We start from the raw sequence: 16,058 nt of genomic DNA on the forward strand, positions 1-16,058 counted from the left end.
AACGCAGACAAAAAAAGAAAATAGATTTCAACAAGATAAAAACGTGTATCAAAGAACACAATGGAATAAAGATACAACCCATATGATAGAGAAATATATGTGCAAATTATATATCTAATAAGTGATAACATTTAGATCAACATTTTAAGACACAATCATTGATAAACTCAAGAAAAAACTCAACATGACTAGAATTAAGGGACTGCAAATGAAAATGAGATTCTATTTCACAATTAGGACAGTTTTGTTTTGTTTTGTTTTAATTCAGTAAATAATGGTGAAGATGTAGAGAAAGGAACCCTCAGTACTTTGCTGGGGAAATGTAAGAAAGTGCAGCCACTTAATTACATTTAAATGAACTTTGGCAATTTCCAGGGGGCAAGTGCTGGTAATCAAACCTAGATTTTGTGAAAATGGAAAGTAAATTACTCTACCACTGAGCAGCATTCCTGGCCCAAGTTCAGCAATTAAACACAGACCTAAGATATGCTCCCAAAATCACATTTCCACCTACATAAGCAAAACAATCAAAAAACTTTCAATGGATACCTGAACACAAATGTTCCTATCATTATTTTTGAAAAGTCAATATGCCCACCAAAAAATTACCAAGTACATGTGATGTACACATTCACTAAAATAATCTTTGAACAGGAAAAAAAGAAATCAACTTTGTATGCTGGTAACATAGACTTCAATATGATATTACACTAAGTGAAATACACCAGACAGACACAAATGTTATATGACTTACTTACATGATATAGTGAGAATAGACAAACTTGTAGAGACAGAATGTAGCATAGAATTTAATAAGGACTGGGGGGCATGAGGGAAAATTACTCAATGAGCAGAAGTTCTGTCCCAGATAAGGTTTTGGGTGCACATAACTGTAGTATGTTAAGTCACTGAAATGCATATTGTAAATAGCAAGCATGTATTACCACAATTCAAACTGCTGGTTATAATGGTTTTAAAATGATAAACACAGGCACCAGAGCAGAGAAACAGCATGTCTTAAGGCGTTTGCCTCAAACCCAGCCAACTCAACCCTGGTCCGGATCTTCCAAACCACATATGGATCCTGTGGCACCACTCATGAGTAATGACACCTGAGCACAGAGCCAGGAGTAAATCCTGAGCACTGCTGGGGTAAATCCTAAGAACTGCCAGATGTCCCCTCTCCTCCACCAATAAAAAAAGACTATTTTTAATTGTTACATGGTTTGCTAGTAAGTTAGTGACTTTTCAAAAGGAAAAAAAGAGTTGAGGACTTGGGACACAGCCTAAGTGTTGAGCAAATGGATTGTATGTGTGAGGTCTTGAGTTCAAGCGGCCCTGGCCCTGAATTGGATGTGGCCCTGGGAGCTGAAACAACAAGGAGGGATCAGGGAGAGAGCTGAGCCCACAAATAAATAAATAAAATAAATCACCAACAGTGATTTACTTACCCGTTTGGGGCCACTAAAAATCTTTCTGGTATTTTCCTTCGATTTATCTCCTTGTTTATTTGTGGGCTTCTTCACACTTTCAGGCACACCAGGCAAGTCCTCTGTAAAATCCAAGTTTTCTGAAATGGTAATCAAAACTAGCTAGCTTTTTAAATATTTTTAAGTTACCTAACAACCTATCACTTAATAAGGGGAGAAAAAAGTAAACAAAACTGCTCACTCTAACATATTCTCCAATTCTCACCTTATTTTCCCCACATCAAGAGAATTAGGGAGCCAGAGACAATACAGGGGTTAACAGGTGCTTTCCTTGCATGTGGCGAAACCCAGTTTGATGCACAGTACCACCTGGAGTAACCCCAAAGACAGAGCCCCTGACCACCACTGGATATGGCCCCACCCCAACCTCACCACCCAAAAAAAAAAAAAAACCCTAAATTCTGAATTACAGGTTCCTGGTTTTATTTTGTGAAAGTGACAAAAAATTTTATGTAATTTATGTAACTGCTAGCTATGTTTTGCCTTTTTATTGGGGGGGTGGGGGATTTAGGGTCACACCTAGCAGTGCTCAGGGCTTATTCCTGGCTCTACACTCAAGGATCACTACTGGCAGAGCTCAGGGGAACAACCCAGCTCAGCTAAATGCAAGGCCTTCCTGCCACAGAGGCAGGGTGGGATGGGGGGGTGGGAGGTGGGAAGAATACGGGGATCAGTGGTGGTGGAAAATGGGCACTGGTGGAGGGATGGGTACTCGATCATTGTATAACTGAAACCCAAGCACAAAAATTTGTAAGTCTGCAACTGTCCCTCAAGGTGTTTCACTAATAAAAAATTTAAAAAAAAAAGCAAGACCTTATCCACTGTACTATCCCGACTATCCCTAGATAATATATACACATACATGGATACTTAAACAGATATGCTCTAATTCAAACACACACAATATATCTACATACAATATTTTTCTAGAATTGAAGCACTGAATAATGCTGGCCCATTAAATTAATGTAGTCCAGAATAAAGGCCCAATAACATCTCACACACAAAGTTAAAAATAAAAAGCAGGGGCTAGAGCGATCAGACAGCAGGTGCAAGTTTGCCTTGCAGGTAGCCACCCAGGTTTGATCCCCAGCATGCCATATTGTTCACCAGCACAGACAGGAGTAATTCCTGAGTGCAGAAGCAGGAGTAACACCTGAGCATCACCAGGTATGGCCCAAAAACAAAAGAAAAAATAAATAAATAAAAAGCAAAGAGCAGGGGGCTGGAGTGATAGCACAGCGGGTAGGGTATTTGCCTTGCACACGGCCGACCCGGGTTCGATTCCCAGCATCCCATATGCCAGGAGTAATTCCTGAATGCAGAGTAACCCCTGTGCATTGCCGGGTGTGACCCAAAACAAACAAAAAAAAGCAAAGAGCATAGCATATCCTTGGTAAGACATTTATGACCTAGTTCAACATACTTCAACGACTTAGAAGTCTTAACACAAAATCAAGGATTAGAATTAACAAACACCTACATTTTTTCCTTGCCAAAGCAAAAAATAGTACACCTCTATTCCAAACTCTTTAAATGTTTGTGTTTCAGATGATATTGAGTCAAATTCCAACTTACACATTGATAAAATGTTTCCTCAGTTTTTGTTATTACTCTGAGGAGCTGTAGAGATGGTTCAAAGAGCTGACAGCATGCAAAGCACTCGGAAAAGACTAGATTCAATCAATCCCTGACAGTACAAGGGAGTAGCCCTGGGGACACCTGAGTGTCCAAATACAAAATTTTACCTAAGCTTGGTACTCGCTTGAAGCATCAGGAAGGAACAAAATAATTAATATTTCTGTATTTTTACTGTGGGAAGCACAACCTGGCAGTGACGGGTGACCACCAGGAAACTGAACCCAGGCAGGCTGCACATGATTTACCATCTGAGCCACCCACTTCTTTCCCAGTACTAATTCACATTTAGAATTTAGAAGTCATATATTCTCTCGACATCAACTTTAGTCACAAATTTTCAATTGTAGAATAGCTTAACTGCTATCAAGGTTGGCTTTAAGAGCCAAGTGCCACACAGATGGACTTGAGCACAAGTTTTACATAGTTACCTGAGAAAGCAATAAAGCTTGGCTGCCTAGTCAGATCCCAAGTGACTAGTAAGGAAAACTATAAATTTCAGTCCTTCAAAAGGGATTCAAAACACTAAATTAATTTTGATAATATCTTTATATAATTTACAATTAGAAGCTCCTGAGGCTGCCACTATACTGTTTTAGTCTCCTTAACTGTTAAGAGTGATTTAATCAAGCAAAACTTTTTTGGAGTCAAAAAAACAAGAAAGACAGGTAGTCTTGTTTAATTTATGAGAAAAATCCATGTGCAAGAGTAAGTTCACCATAAAAACTTTGGGGGGTCGGGGAGGAGAACTTTGCCTAACAAAGAATCCATACAGAAACCATACAGAAAAACTATAAATGATTAAATATAAATAAAGCCCTGCATCCCGGAGATTTTGATAAATTCTTTCTCACTCAACGCGTCACTATTTCAAATTTCAAAACTCATGTCAGTAATGGCTTCTTATAGCAAAGCTCTTTCAGTCTCTCACAGTAAGAATGTCAACTCCTTGAGAACCATTACTATTCCTACTACACTGAGAAAAGTCAAATTTGGACCACACTGCTAAGGATGAATACAGGCTTAACTAGCGTTCCCAATTTTATTAAACCAGTTTAAGGAAATGATTCCTAAGATTAAGATCTAACCTTAATTTTGAACTTAAAATTTCTTTTGTTTTTAACATTGTTTTTTTGGGGGGTGAGGGCAGTGGGAGACACAATTTCCACTATCAGAGACTACTCCTGCTTCAGTAATATCAGAGGGTTATGCAGTGCTAGGGATTGAACCTGGGCTCCAGAATACAAAACATCTCCTTTAAGCCATCTCCCAGAGCCTGAATTTAAGATTCTTTAAGATCTTTTTTTTTTTACACTGGGGCCTAAGAGATAGCACAGCAGGTAGAACACTTGCCTTGCACACGGCAGACCTGGTTTGATTCCTCGCACATATATGTGGTGCCCCACCCACTTGCCACCAGTCCTGCCAGGAGTAAACCCTAAAAACAAAGCCAGGAGTAAGCCTTGAGCACCCTAGGGGTGGAGTTGTGGGTCAGGGTGCATAAAGCAAAAGATGTTTTTAACGATAATTAATTGGGCCAGCTACAAAAGTCTGTATTAATCTTAATTTTACAATATTCCCTATCATCAACGTAGTTCTAAATGTCCAAAATCTTGGGGCCAGAGAGATAATACAGCAAGTTGGTTGTTTGCTTTGTACATGGTTGACCTGAGTTGGATCCCTGGGCATCCTATATCCCCCAACACTACCAGGAGTAATCCCTGAGTGCAGAGCCAGGATTAGAGCATCACTGGGTGTAGCCCAAAAAAGGAACAAAAAAAAAAAGTTCAAAATCTATCCTATGTCACCACTGCATTTCGATTTTTTTTTGGGGGGGGGGCTTTTTGGGTCACACCTGGCGATACACAGGGGTTACTCCTGGCTCTGCACTCAGGAATCACTCCTGGAGGTGCTCAGGAGACCATATGGGATGCTGGGAATCGAACCCGGGTTGGCCACGTGCAAAGCAAATGCCCTACCCTCTGTGCTATTGCTCCAGCCCTGAATTGCGATTTTTAACTGTGAAATATCAACTTGCTTGGTGTAATCCCTGTACAAACACAGATAACAGAATTAAAACACATATCCAAAACACACCTGTACATTGGTTCCTTACAATGTGGGATTTGATAACTACCATTTAAAATATTGTACCTTTGAGGGCAGGGCAGATGGCTCAAAAAGTTGCCCAAGCACAAGCTTTACATGTGCAAATCTCGGGTTTGATCCTTGGTACCATAGTTCCTCCCCCAGTAACACTGAGTATGCCCACTGGATGGAGGGCAGCAAAGGAAGGAAAGGGAGGGAATACATAAGCATGCCATTCAAAGAGGTTCTCTGTGGCTCTAAAACATACAAGGCCCTGAACCCAATCAGTATCTAGTTCCTTGATTTCTTTTCTCAGAATTCTCACCTTTTCCTATCAGTGTTATTTCTCCTACATATATCTCACGTTCTTGGTTTCAATTGTACTAAGACAGCTAAGCCTACTATCCCACATAAAATTACTAAAAAAAAATCGCTTTTTGTCCACAAAAAAAAAAAGTAGAAACTACTTCTAATAAAATTGAACAAGCTCAAAGAGGAAACCAAGAAGCTATTGATTTGTGCCTGAAAATGAATTCAAGATGTTTCTTACCTGCATTATTAGCACTAGATTGACTGTCCTGGGAATTATCATTGCTTTCTGGAGGAGGCTGCAAGGAGGGGGATGAAGTCGTTTTAGTTCTTTTTTTGCTTGTCTTTCTTTCCACTTGACAATCATCTTCATCATCATCTTCACTTTCACTGAGATCATCAAAGCCAAAATACTTAATTTTGTAGTTAGAACTCCCAGAGCCTCCTTCATCGCCTCCTGTTTCATCATGATCTTCAAAACCAAAAAATTCAAGCTTAACATCCTTTTTGGATTTAGTATTACTAGGTCGAAATCTAGTAGTGGTCTTAGAAGTTGCAATATCTGCCTTTTTTCTTAGACGGCCAGCTTCTCCCAAATCTGCAGGAGTTGATGCAGTGAACTCATCCATGCTGCGTTCCATAGTATCCTGTATGGTAACATTACAAACTGACAAGCAAGATGGATGTAAAACAGTGTAATCTCTAGTCCGTCCAACCGTCCCTCTGAAACTGGTCCCACAACTTACACTGCCTTTCTTTGCCTGATTCAGGCCATCTTTACTCGACTCCGTGTTTGCTTTGGCTAAGGCCTGACTGGTTCCGTCCATTAGCTTATCAAAATTGGATGCTCCTTGCGAGGGTTTTGCTTTATTGGCTCTACAATACGTCCTACAGTTGCTTGGCCTAAGAACACTTTGCACAATGTCTTCCTCGATGGCTTCCAACCGGTTTTTTAAATCCTCATCCTTCATCTCCGAAAGAGGATCACTATCCAATCTTAAAATACAATCTTCTGATCTTACATCTTCAAAATCATTATCCCATTCATACAAACCAGTTCTTACAGATCCCTTAACCGAAGATACTTCTGATGGAGAGTCTGACCTTTTTCCAAGCTGAGAATTCCAAGTATCATTTATTTCCTTGATTTCATCAGATTTATACCCAGAAACCACTGTACTTGCTGCATTCGGTTTCTTAGTACTGTCTTCAGCATTTTTGTAAGTATGGTGACTATTTTTTTCATGTTCCTCACTAAAATTCTCCACTTTATCTGTACAAAGGAAAAATAAGTTACAGAATGAAAACATGAGAATAATGTGAAAATTAATATAGCACGAAGAGATAACACACAAGGTTAAGGCTGCTGCCTTACATATATCAATCCTGGTTCAAATTCCCAGCACTGTATATGGCCACCCTGGCACCAGCAGGAGTAATCATCAGAGCCAGAAGCAGCCCGAGCACCACAGGATGTGGTCCCCAAACAAAAACCCACAGGAGTATATTTGACAAACAGTGGAGAGTAATTTCTTCTCCCACTTTTGGAAAGTGATTTTATTTCATTCAGATATACATCCAGAAGTGGGATAACTGGATAATAATGTAGTTTTGATTTCTTGAGCAACTAAAATAATCTTTCTTTAAAAAAATTACGTAAGTTTGTCTTCTTGTTTTTTGGGTCAAACCATTGATGCACAGGGGTTATTCCTGGTTCTGCACTAAGAATCACTCCTGACAACATTCAGAGGACCATATGGGATACCGGGGATCGAACCCAGGTCAGTCACATGCAAGGAAAGCACCTTACCCACTACACTTAACTTTCTGGCCCCAACTGCAATAATTTTAAACTATAAAGAAATTGCTTTAATCTGACATTTCCCATTCCACTTTTTCAGTATGTAGCTCTTGTCTTTTAGTCTGACCTCTCCAAACATTAAGTCCCTTAAAAGTGACTGTCACCCTAAACTCAGTGATTTCAGCAGTGTTGAATTGATCCAACTGAAAGCAATTGGATCAATTCAGAATGACATATAATTGCATTAGGTATACTTTCTCAGAGGTACTATGGGTTTGTTTGTTTTTCTTTTTCCAAATGAAAACACTTAGAAGTTGGGGCTGGAGAAATAATCCAGCAGGCATTTGTCTGCTTACAGTCAGCAAACTCAGGTTCAATCCCCTGGAACCCATATTGTCCCCAGAGCCCACCAGGAATAACTCCTGAGCACAGAGTCAAGAGTAAGCCCAAGTACTGCCAAGTGTAGCCCCAAAACAAAACAAAAAAAAACAAACAAAAAGAGCTTAAAATAGAATAAATTACTGGGGCTGGAGAGATAGCATAGCGGGTAGGGCATTTGCCGCGCATGCAGTCGAACCGGGTTCAATTCCCAGCATCCCATATGGTCCCTTGCGCCAGGAGTTACTCTTGAGTGCAGAGCCAGGAGTAACCCCTGTGCATCACCGGGTGTGACCCAAAAAGCAAAAAACAACAATAAAAGATAAATCACTGTGAGCCTGCTATTGGATAAGGCTTGAAGGGTCAGGAAAACTGGAGATAATGGTAGAGGGAAGGATAATGGCGGTGGCATTGATGTTGGAATATTTAATGCCCAGACCAAATCATCATTAACAAGTTTGTAAACCAGTGTTTATATAAAAGTGTAAAGAAAAAAATTTACAAATAGGCCTTACCTATTTCACATAAACTCTAAACATATTGAATTTGTCGTTTTTATTAATGACAAGATATGAGTACCATAATGAGATCCAAATACAAAATTTAATGCAATATATTTTAGATTCCAAAGTTGAAGACTTAGTTATGTAAATGAGAATAAGCTTTTTATTATATTGTACTAGGAGCTTTATTCTCTGTATTTACATAAGTTAAAATTATATAGCAGTCACAAATTGGCTCTTACTGATTTATTTTCTGGCCATTCTCTTTGTCATTTCTTAAAGTTTTGTTGGAATGAGTAATATAAAGTAAACGTGTATGTACAGAGGCAGGCTGGAGATGGGAGGGAAAATAGGGACATTGGTAGAGGGAAGGTCACACTGATGATGTTGGAACACTTAATGCCTGAAACAACTGTAAAATGAACAACTTTGAAAATCATTCTGTTTTAAATAAAAATATTTACTTTTTTTTTTAAAAAAAAGCCTAAACATTAATTAGTAGAGAAGCTAAGGAGAGAGTTCAATGATTAGAGTGCATATAAAGTACATGTCAGGGGTCAAGTTTGAACTCTGAACCAGATGGCACCCAAGCACCATAGGGAATGGCCCCAGAGGCCTCCAGAGCAGTGCTGAGTTGGCCCTAACGAAATCTGACACTAAGCAGCTCTGCATTAACTGCCTGGCCTGGACAAAGTGAACTCTGGCCCCCTGAGCGCTGGTTATGAGACACCCCAAAAAGCATGTTTTCATTCTGTTTTTGGGGGGATACACCCAGGGGTGCTCAGGGCTTATTACTGGCTCTACACGCAGGGGATTACTCCTGGAAGCAAGGAAATGGTCCCACCCTCTGTACTACCTTGCCTTCCAGATTTTTAATTTTGCAATACAAATAAAAACATTTTAGCAACACTTGTATTTTTCCGGGCTGGGGGTTTTCTGGCCCACACATGCCATCTCTATCTTGAAACTTGTCCTGTGTCACTTTTCTTAGCTATTCCTCCTTTCAACTCTTTCCCTTACCACTTGAGCAATATCCCAAGCTGAGATTAACTCATTTTTTTCAGATGAAGAGACTGAACTCCCAACCCTTTCACTGCTACTGCAATGACTGAGGGTCAGTCTTGGTTGCAGTCCTTGAAGATCATAATGACCATGTCACTGCAGTTTGCACTTGGTACGTTAGGCACCAGTTGGGAGGTACTAGGCCTGCTCAGGTCATGTGGAGCTGGGGGCCAACAGAGCCACCATTAAGCTTTGCTTGGAGGATTGTATGGCAGCAGGATTGAACTCAAGACCTACGCATGCAAGGGATGCACTCCAGTCCAGCAAGCTCTGGTATTCAAAATAAACCATTAAGGCCCTGGGTTTAATCACTGGCATTGGATGGCTCTCCACTATGCTCCAGCACGATCAGGAGTGGATCCTGTCCCTCCAGCAGTGCTAGGTGTGGCCCCACAATATTCTATGTGTACACATATATGTATACCTATGTGTACATATATGTAAATACATGTGTATACCTACATATACATATATGTATTTTTTTTAATGTGAACACTTAGTTTCTTTTTAGTCACACCTGAGGTATTCAGAAGGGTTATACTCCTCGCTCAATGCTCAGGGATCACTACTAGAGGTGACCAGGGGATACCTGGGCATGTGGCACCACGATCATACCAAGGTTGGCTACATGCAAGGCAAGCACCATAAACCCTCTGGCCATGGGTTTTTAATTTCAAGTGAGATTTTGTTTAGATAAGCAAAATTAGATTTAAAAAAATTAAGTGACAACCATTTTGACACCTCCCTATTGCAGAGGTTCCCAAACTTGGCCTACTGCACTCTTCGGGGACGGGGTGTGTGTGTGTGTGTGTGTGTGTGTGTGTGTGTGTGTGTGTGTGTGTGTGTGTGTGTGTGAAGGAATTACTAAGCACTCTCCTGGAAATCTTTAAGTAAACAAGCGAAAAGCCACCCTACAACTGTACCTGAAGTTCCTACCCCCATCATTCTAGCAGCCCCCAGGGGGCAGCATCACCCACTGAGAAAGAGAAACTGGTTCAACCCCACACTTGTCAAAAAACTTTCTGGATGAATTTCAATCCATCCAAATTCCAAGTATTCTTCATTATGCTAAATTCCCTCTTACATGTTATGAAATATACAAAATATAAGTACCAACAATGCATTGTTAAAATCCAACTATATTAACAGGCATTATCATCTGACTACAACTCTTATACGGATAACTTTCCACACACCCAGTTTTTGCCCTCTTACTTAAACTCAAATAGGGGACTTTTTTGTTTTGTTTTAGTTTTTGAGCTACACCATGAAGTGCTCAGAGCACCGTATTTGGTGCCGGGTATCAAACTGAGGTTGGGCACACACAAAGTAAGCACCATAACCATAGTACTGTCTCTCTAGCCTCAGATGCAGTGGGTTTTTTGATGCTTTTCCTTTTTTGGTTTTGGGGTCACCCTTGATGGTGCTCAGGGTTCACTCCTGGCTCTGCACTCAAGGATCACTCCCCACAGGCTCACGAGACAAAACAGGGTCCTGGGGATAGAATCCAAGTCAGTGGGGAGCAAGTCAAGTGCCTTTAACTAATGTACTCACCACCCCCATTGCAGATTATTGTATGTTCCTTTTATGAAAGAATCTAAGGAAGTATTGATAAAGCTGCGAGTACGAATTTTCCTAAGGAAAGTTCCACTGGGTTTGAAAAGATAGCTTAGTTAGTTGGAACTCAGACTTTGCCAACAGGAGCCCCAGGTCCATGGCTGGGTGATACATCATCACCCAAACACTGCCTGGAGTGTCCTCTGAACACCAAGCTGGCTGTGAGCATTGTTTGGTATAGTATGGCCCTAAACAAAGTCTTACTTTAAAAGATTAAAAGCTTAGCCTGAATTGCTGTAGAGTTGTGGTAGCTCTCAGGTAATTTATAGTTGTGTCATATTCTATAACCTGTGAACTACCTTTAAGTATGTTCTTTTATCTATTCAATCTGCCCATTAGTCACAGTTTATTATCACTATTTATTTTTTGCCACTCTCAGAAGTTCACAGGGATCAAACTCAGGGTTTCTACAAGCAAAGCATTCATTCCAACCTTATGGGCTTAATCTCCCTGGATGTCCCTTTTTCTTGGAGGGCGGGGAAGAATGGGGTCTTGGGATCACACCAGGAAGTGTGCTCAGACCACATATAATTCCCGGAATCCCACCAGAGTTAAGCCTGAGTAAGCAGCCAACTGTGGCCCAAAATAACAAGAATTTTAGGTATTTCGTGAAATGAAATAAATCAAGGTGGAAAAGACCACATGCTGTATAAAAATCAAGTATATGATATTTTGGAAAAAATAAAAAATATGGGCAGAGAGGCCAGAAAGCTCAAAGAACTGAGGATAGACAGCTTTCAGTAGACTTATGTTCAATTCCCAACACCGCATGGTCCCATGCTGTCCCCCCACACCCACCCCAACACAGTCAAGAATGGCCCAAAAAGCAAAATCAAAAAGGGCAGAAAACAGTTCTCTGTGTGCCAGGGGTTGGAAAAAGAAAGGACTGAAGACAAATAAACTTGAAAGACCTACTGAGGTAATGGAAATATTCTATTGTCATAATAAAAGTACATGTAATAATTTTTTATAATAATTTTCACTGAACTTTACAATTAGATTTTTAGAATTTTTTTACAATTACAATTGGCTTTTATCAAACCAGGTATGTAACACTTGTTCTACCAAATCTGTTCTCCCCTTGGATCTCAGTATCAAGATTCTGTCAAACATCGTTACCTTACACTGAGGTGGGCAAAAGAAAAAGTTTGACTCCGGTATTTTATTCCTCCAGCATTTTCCTTCTAAGGTCCCTGGACCATACTGTTTGGGGGCCAGACAGGCTAGCTTAACAGGCTAGAGCATAATGTTCAATTCCTGGGAACACGTGGTCCTCTGAGCACAAAACCAGGAAAAGTTCCTGAGCAATCCAGGGTGCAGAGGGCCCCTTCTTTCCCAGCCACACCTCCCCACCAAAAACCCCCAGAACAATAGTACTGTTCGTTTTATAAAGTGACTGGGTTCAAGAAATCAAGTGATTCTAACTTCTCTGCAACTAAAGCCTAGGGCACCATCTTCTGTACTTTCTCCAAACGTTCCTTCTGCACTAACAAACAAAAAATCAAATTAAAAAAAAAAAATTAAAAGTAGGGGCTGAAGAGAGCATACTGAGTAGGACACTTGCCTTGCACAGAGAAGACCTAGGTTGATCCCTGAATTGAGCACTGCCAGGTACGGCCAAAAAGAAAATTTAAAGACAAGTAGTTCTTCCTTAACAATAGTCTGTTGCCTGTCAAAGGTATTTCTAGCAAGTCTGTTGTTTTGTTGTTGGGAGGAGGAGAAACAAAGCAGTGTTCAGGGTTTACTCCTGGCTCTGTACTCAAGGAAATCATTCCTGATAGGGAAATTGAGCCCGGGTTGGTCGCATGGGAGTCAAGAACCCTATCCACAACCCTATCACTCTGGCCCGGAAATATATTACTATTACATACAGAACTATGTTCACTCACATTAGAATACAGCAGTGATGTATAAAATGAAAACTCTGGATCTTTTTTCCAAATCTCCCACTAATAATTCAAGTTATTCAACCTCTCTGAATTGCGTTTTATCTTCTATACAATGTGAAAAGAGCCTCCTTACACTGCTGTTAAGCATTAATTGACAGACTTAAGGATGTGGTTCAAAGGTAAAGCACATCCCATTTAAAGCATGCTTAAGCCGCAAGCCTCTAGAACCCAATGAAAAACCCAGGTATGTGGGACCAGTGACTGCAAACTCCAGGTCTCAAAGGATGGGACAGGCCACTTCTTCGGGGTCCTGGCTGTCAGGTCCATGAACTGTCTCCAAGTGCCATTTTAAGTGCACTAACGGCATGATCCAGAGACACAAATGAATCTCAGAACCGAATAGCTCACTGCAGAGATTTCTCCGGACCCTAATTATTTAAAATTTTAGAATTCCAGGAGCACGTGGCCACTACTGCAGTCATGCGACATTTCATGCTATTCATAACAAGCAATACAAAATAAATTATTTAGCATCTGCCTGTGGAGCAGGCTTGTGTGGTGGTAGAAAAATTTGAAATAACTGTGGGAAGGTGTAATGGTGGTGGAATTGGTGTTGAAATGAATCTAATCAATCATTGTAAACAAGTTAATGAAAATGATTTTTTTTAAAAAAAGCATGCTTAAGTGTTCATTCCTGTACATGAAAAAGGTATTTAAAAAAAATCCTAGTGATAAAGGGGATCAGTCAAGAACTTAAAAAAGCTTATCTATTTCTCTTACAAGAAACTTTTAGGGGCTAGAAAGATAGCTCAAAGGTCTGGAGCACGTGCTTTGTCAACTGGAGGTCAGGGTTCAAAGCTGAATATCACACACTGCCAGGAATGACACCAAAGCACCATGCTAGGAGTAGCCCTTAAGCAACAAGAGATGCTGCTGCACCATCATCATTCCTCACCCCCCAAAAATAAAACTTTATTGTATGATAAGTATGCTCAAACATAAAACACACACATGCATTGGCAAGTGATTTTTGCTGACACTATACTTTCACATTTCATTAAAAACCCTCATTCTGGGGTTGGAGAAGTAGTAGAGTAGTAGGGCGCTTGCCTGTCACATGGCCACGTGGGTTCAATCTCTGGCGCTCGGTACGTTCCCCCAGAGCCCACCAGGTGCGGCCCCAAAACCTAAAAAAATACCCTCAATTCATCACTGATATTTGGTCCAAGAGGAGATGACAATTTCAATTTATCCTAATACTACTATCCCTTTAAGTTACAAATATATTCAGTATAGCTTTAAATAAATGGGAAAATTTTATTGGCTACAAAATCAGGCATGCAAATTAAGAGCCTATGCTGTAGATATCTCAATATTTGGCAGGATGTGTAGACTGAATCCCAGCTGGCTGGCAAGGAAAGTGTGCCAAATGGAAATATAAGTCTTTGCACATTTTAGAGTCCAGATAAAAAACCTGTACCAGAAGCACAAAGATAAAATATGGAAGCATTTCCACATAAAAGGCAAGAGAAACCTTCTTTTAACACATTGTCCTAGATTCCACACTCTAAAGAGTACTCTCAAAAGAGCAAATTTTTATGTCCTGCTAACCAGCACAAGAGAGGGGAAAGGAGAAGATTCAATAATAAAGCGTTTGCCTTCCATGTGTGAGGTCTTGGAGGTGGTTGGGAAGAAGAATATAGGAACGTACAGGAACAGTGGGCACAACTAAGAACCCACTGCCTTTGACAGCAACTGTAACTAAATTACCAGCAGATAAATTCTGAACCTGCTTTAAAATAAGCCAAGCAGGGGTGGTGGGAGAGCTAACACAGCAGGCAGGGTGCTTGCCTTGCACACGGTTGACCTAGGTTCAATCCCCAACACCCAGATAGTCCCCCCGAGCCCCACCAGGAGCGATCCCTGAGTACAGAACCATAAGTCAGTCCTGAGTACCACTAGGTATGGCCCCCAAAACATAAGTTTAAAAAAAAAAGCCTCAGGCTCGATCCCTGACATCACATATGGCTCCTGGAGTCCTCCAAGAGTGGTTTCAGAGTGCAGAACCAGGATAAACCCTGAATAGAGTCCAGTGTGGCCCAAAATCCAAATAAAAAAGGATTAGAAAAATGCACAGCTGAAGGAGCACAGAAAATAATAGATGGACTAATAATACACTAAAAACAACTGAAGCTGGAAAATGGGTATGTGAGCTTTAAACATTGTTTTTGTGTCTGAAAGTTTCACAGTAAAACAATATTCTCAGAATTAGATATTTTTGCAACTCAAGCTTTTCCTGTAGTTTCCATAGCTTGTAAACTTGTTTCTGGCTCCCTTACCCAGTAAGCATCTTCTTGGAAAACATCTATCACTGCATGAAGCCTGTGGACTGCAGGCAGTAGTCGGTACAAACAAAACAAAACAAAACAAAAAGACATTTCTTGGGTGTGAAGAGATAGTAAGTACAACTGTTAAGGTACTTGTCTTGCATTCCATGGACCCTGGTTCAAGTCCCTGGCACCACTTACATACCACCCGAAACATCACCAGGAGTCACTCCTGAGCAAAGAGCCAGGAATAGCCTTGAGTACTGCAAGAAGAGGCTCAAAAACCAAAAATGTTTGAGGGGAAAAAAGCTATTATTAAGTATAAGATATTTTAATGATGCCTAAAAATTGATCTCCTACCGTAAAAATACATTTTAAACAATGTTAGAAGGTCAGAGAGAATACAGTGATTAGGTAGGGCCCATGCCTTACAGACGGCCAGGGTTTAATTCCCCGGCATCTGGTCGTAACAGGTCCCCCAGGAAAAAGCTCTGATTACCACCGGTGTGGGCCCCCTTCATTCACACACACCCATACCCACCCCAATGTTACCACCGGTGCGGCCCCCCCCCCCCCCCACACACACACAAAGTTACAGGTCCTGGGAAATGGCTCGAAGAGTGAGTGAGCATGCTTTACAACGGGGAATGAACCCTGAACAGAGCCAGGAATAAGCCCTGAGCACCACCTGGTGCGGGACACACACACACCCCCACCCTCACACCCCAAGCGAGGGGAAATGATAACTCTGGGTTCAAACAAACTTTTCTCTAATGAGTTGTAGAAAATACAGTAGAAAATATGGTCTGAAGAATAAGCAGATGAATCCCTCAAAAGGTTTCATTTGGTTTGGGGACCACACATGGTGGTGCTCAGGAATCACTCCTGGCAGGCTCAAGGAACCACACTGGACCTGGGTCAGCCACATGCAAGGCAAGTTCCCTCCCCACTGCAAT

At 40.8% G+C, this 16,058-nt stretch overlaps 1 protein-coding gene across 3 annotated transcripts in view; it reads right to left on the reverse strand.

Annotated features, from left to right (window-relative positions):
• WAPL (WAPL cohesin release factor) overlaps window positions 1–16,058 on the reverse strand; it is a 66,348-nt gene that overhangs the window by 40,927 nt on the left and 9,363 nt on the right. For 2 of the 3 annotated variants that reach the window (XM_056130384.1, XM_056130383.1), the window contains exons 3-4: window positions 5,767–6,798; window positions 1,452–1,570 (exon numbers count right to left, since the gene is read on the reverse strand). In XM_056130384.1, the coding sequence (XP_055986359.1) occupies window positions 1,452–1,570; window positions 5,767–6,798 (1,151 nt within the window). The remainder of the gene's footprint in view (window positions 1–1,451; window positions 1,571–5,766; window positions 6,799–16,058) is intronic. The other variant, XM_056130382.1, reaches the window with a different exon arrangement.

Source organism: Sorex fumeus, unplaced genomic scaffold (assembly GCF_029834395.1).
Source record: "Sorex fumeus unplaced genomic scaffold, SorFum_2.1 ptg000078l, whole genome shotgun sequence".
In the NCBI taxonomy this organism is placed as follows: Eukaryota; Metazoa; Chordata; class Mammalia; order Eulipotyphla; family Soricidae; genus Sorex; species Sorex fumeus.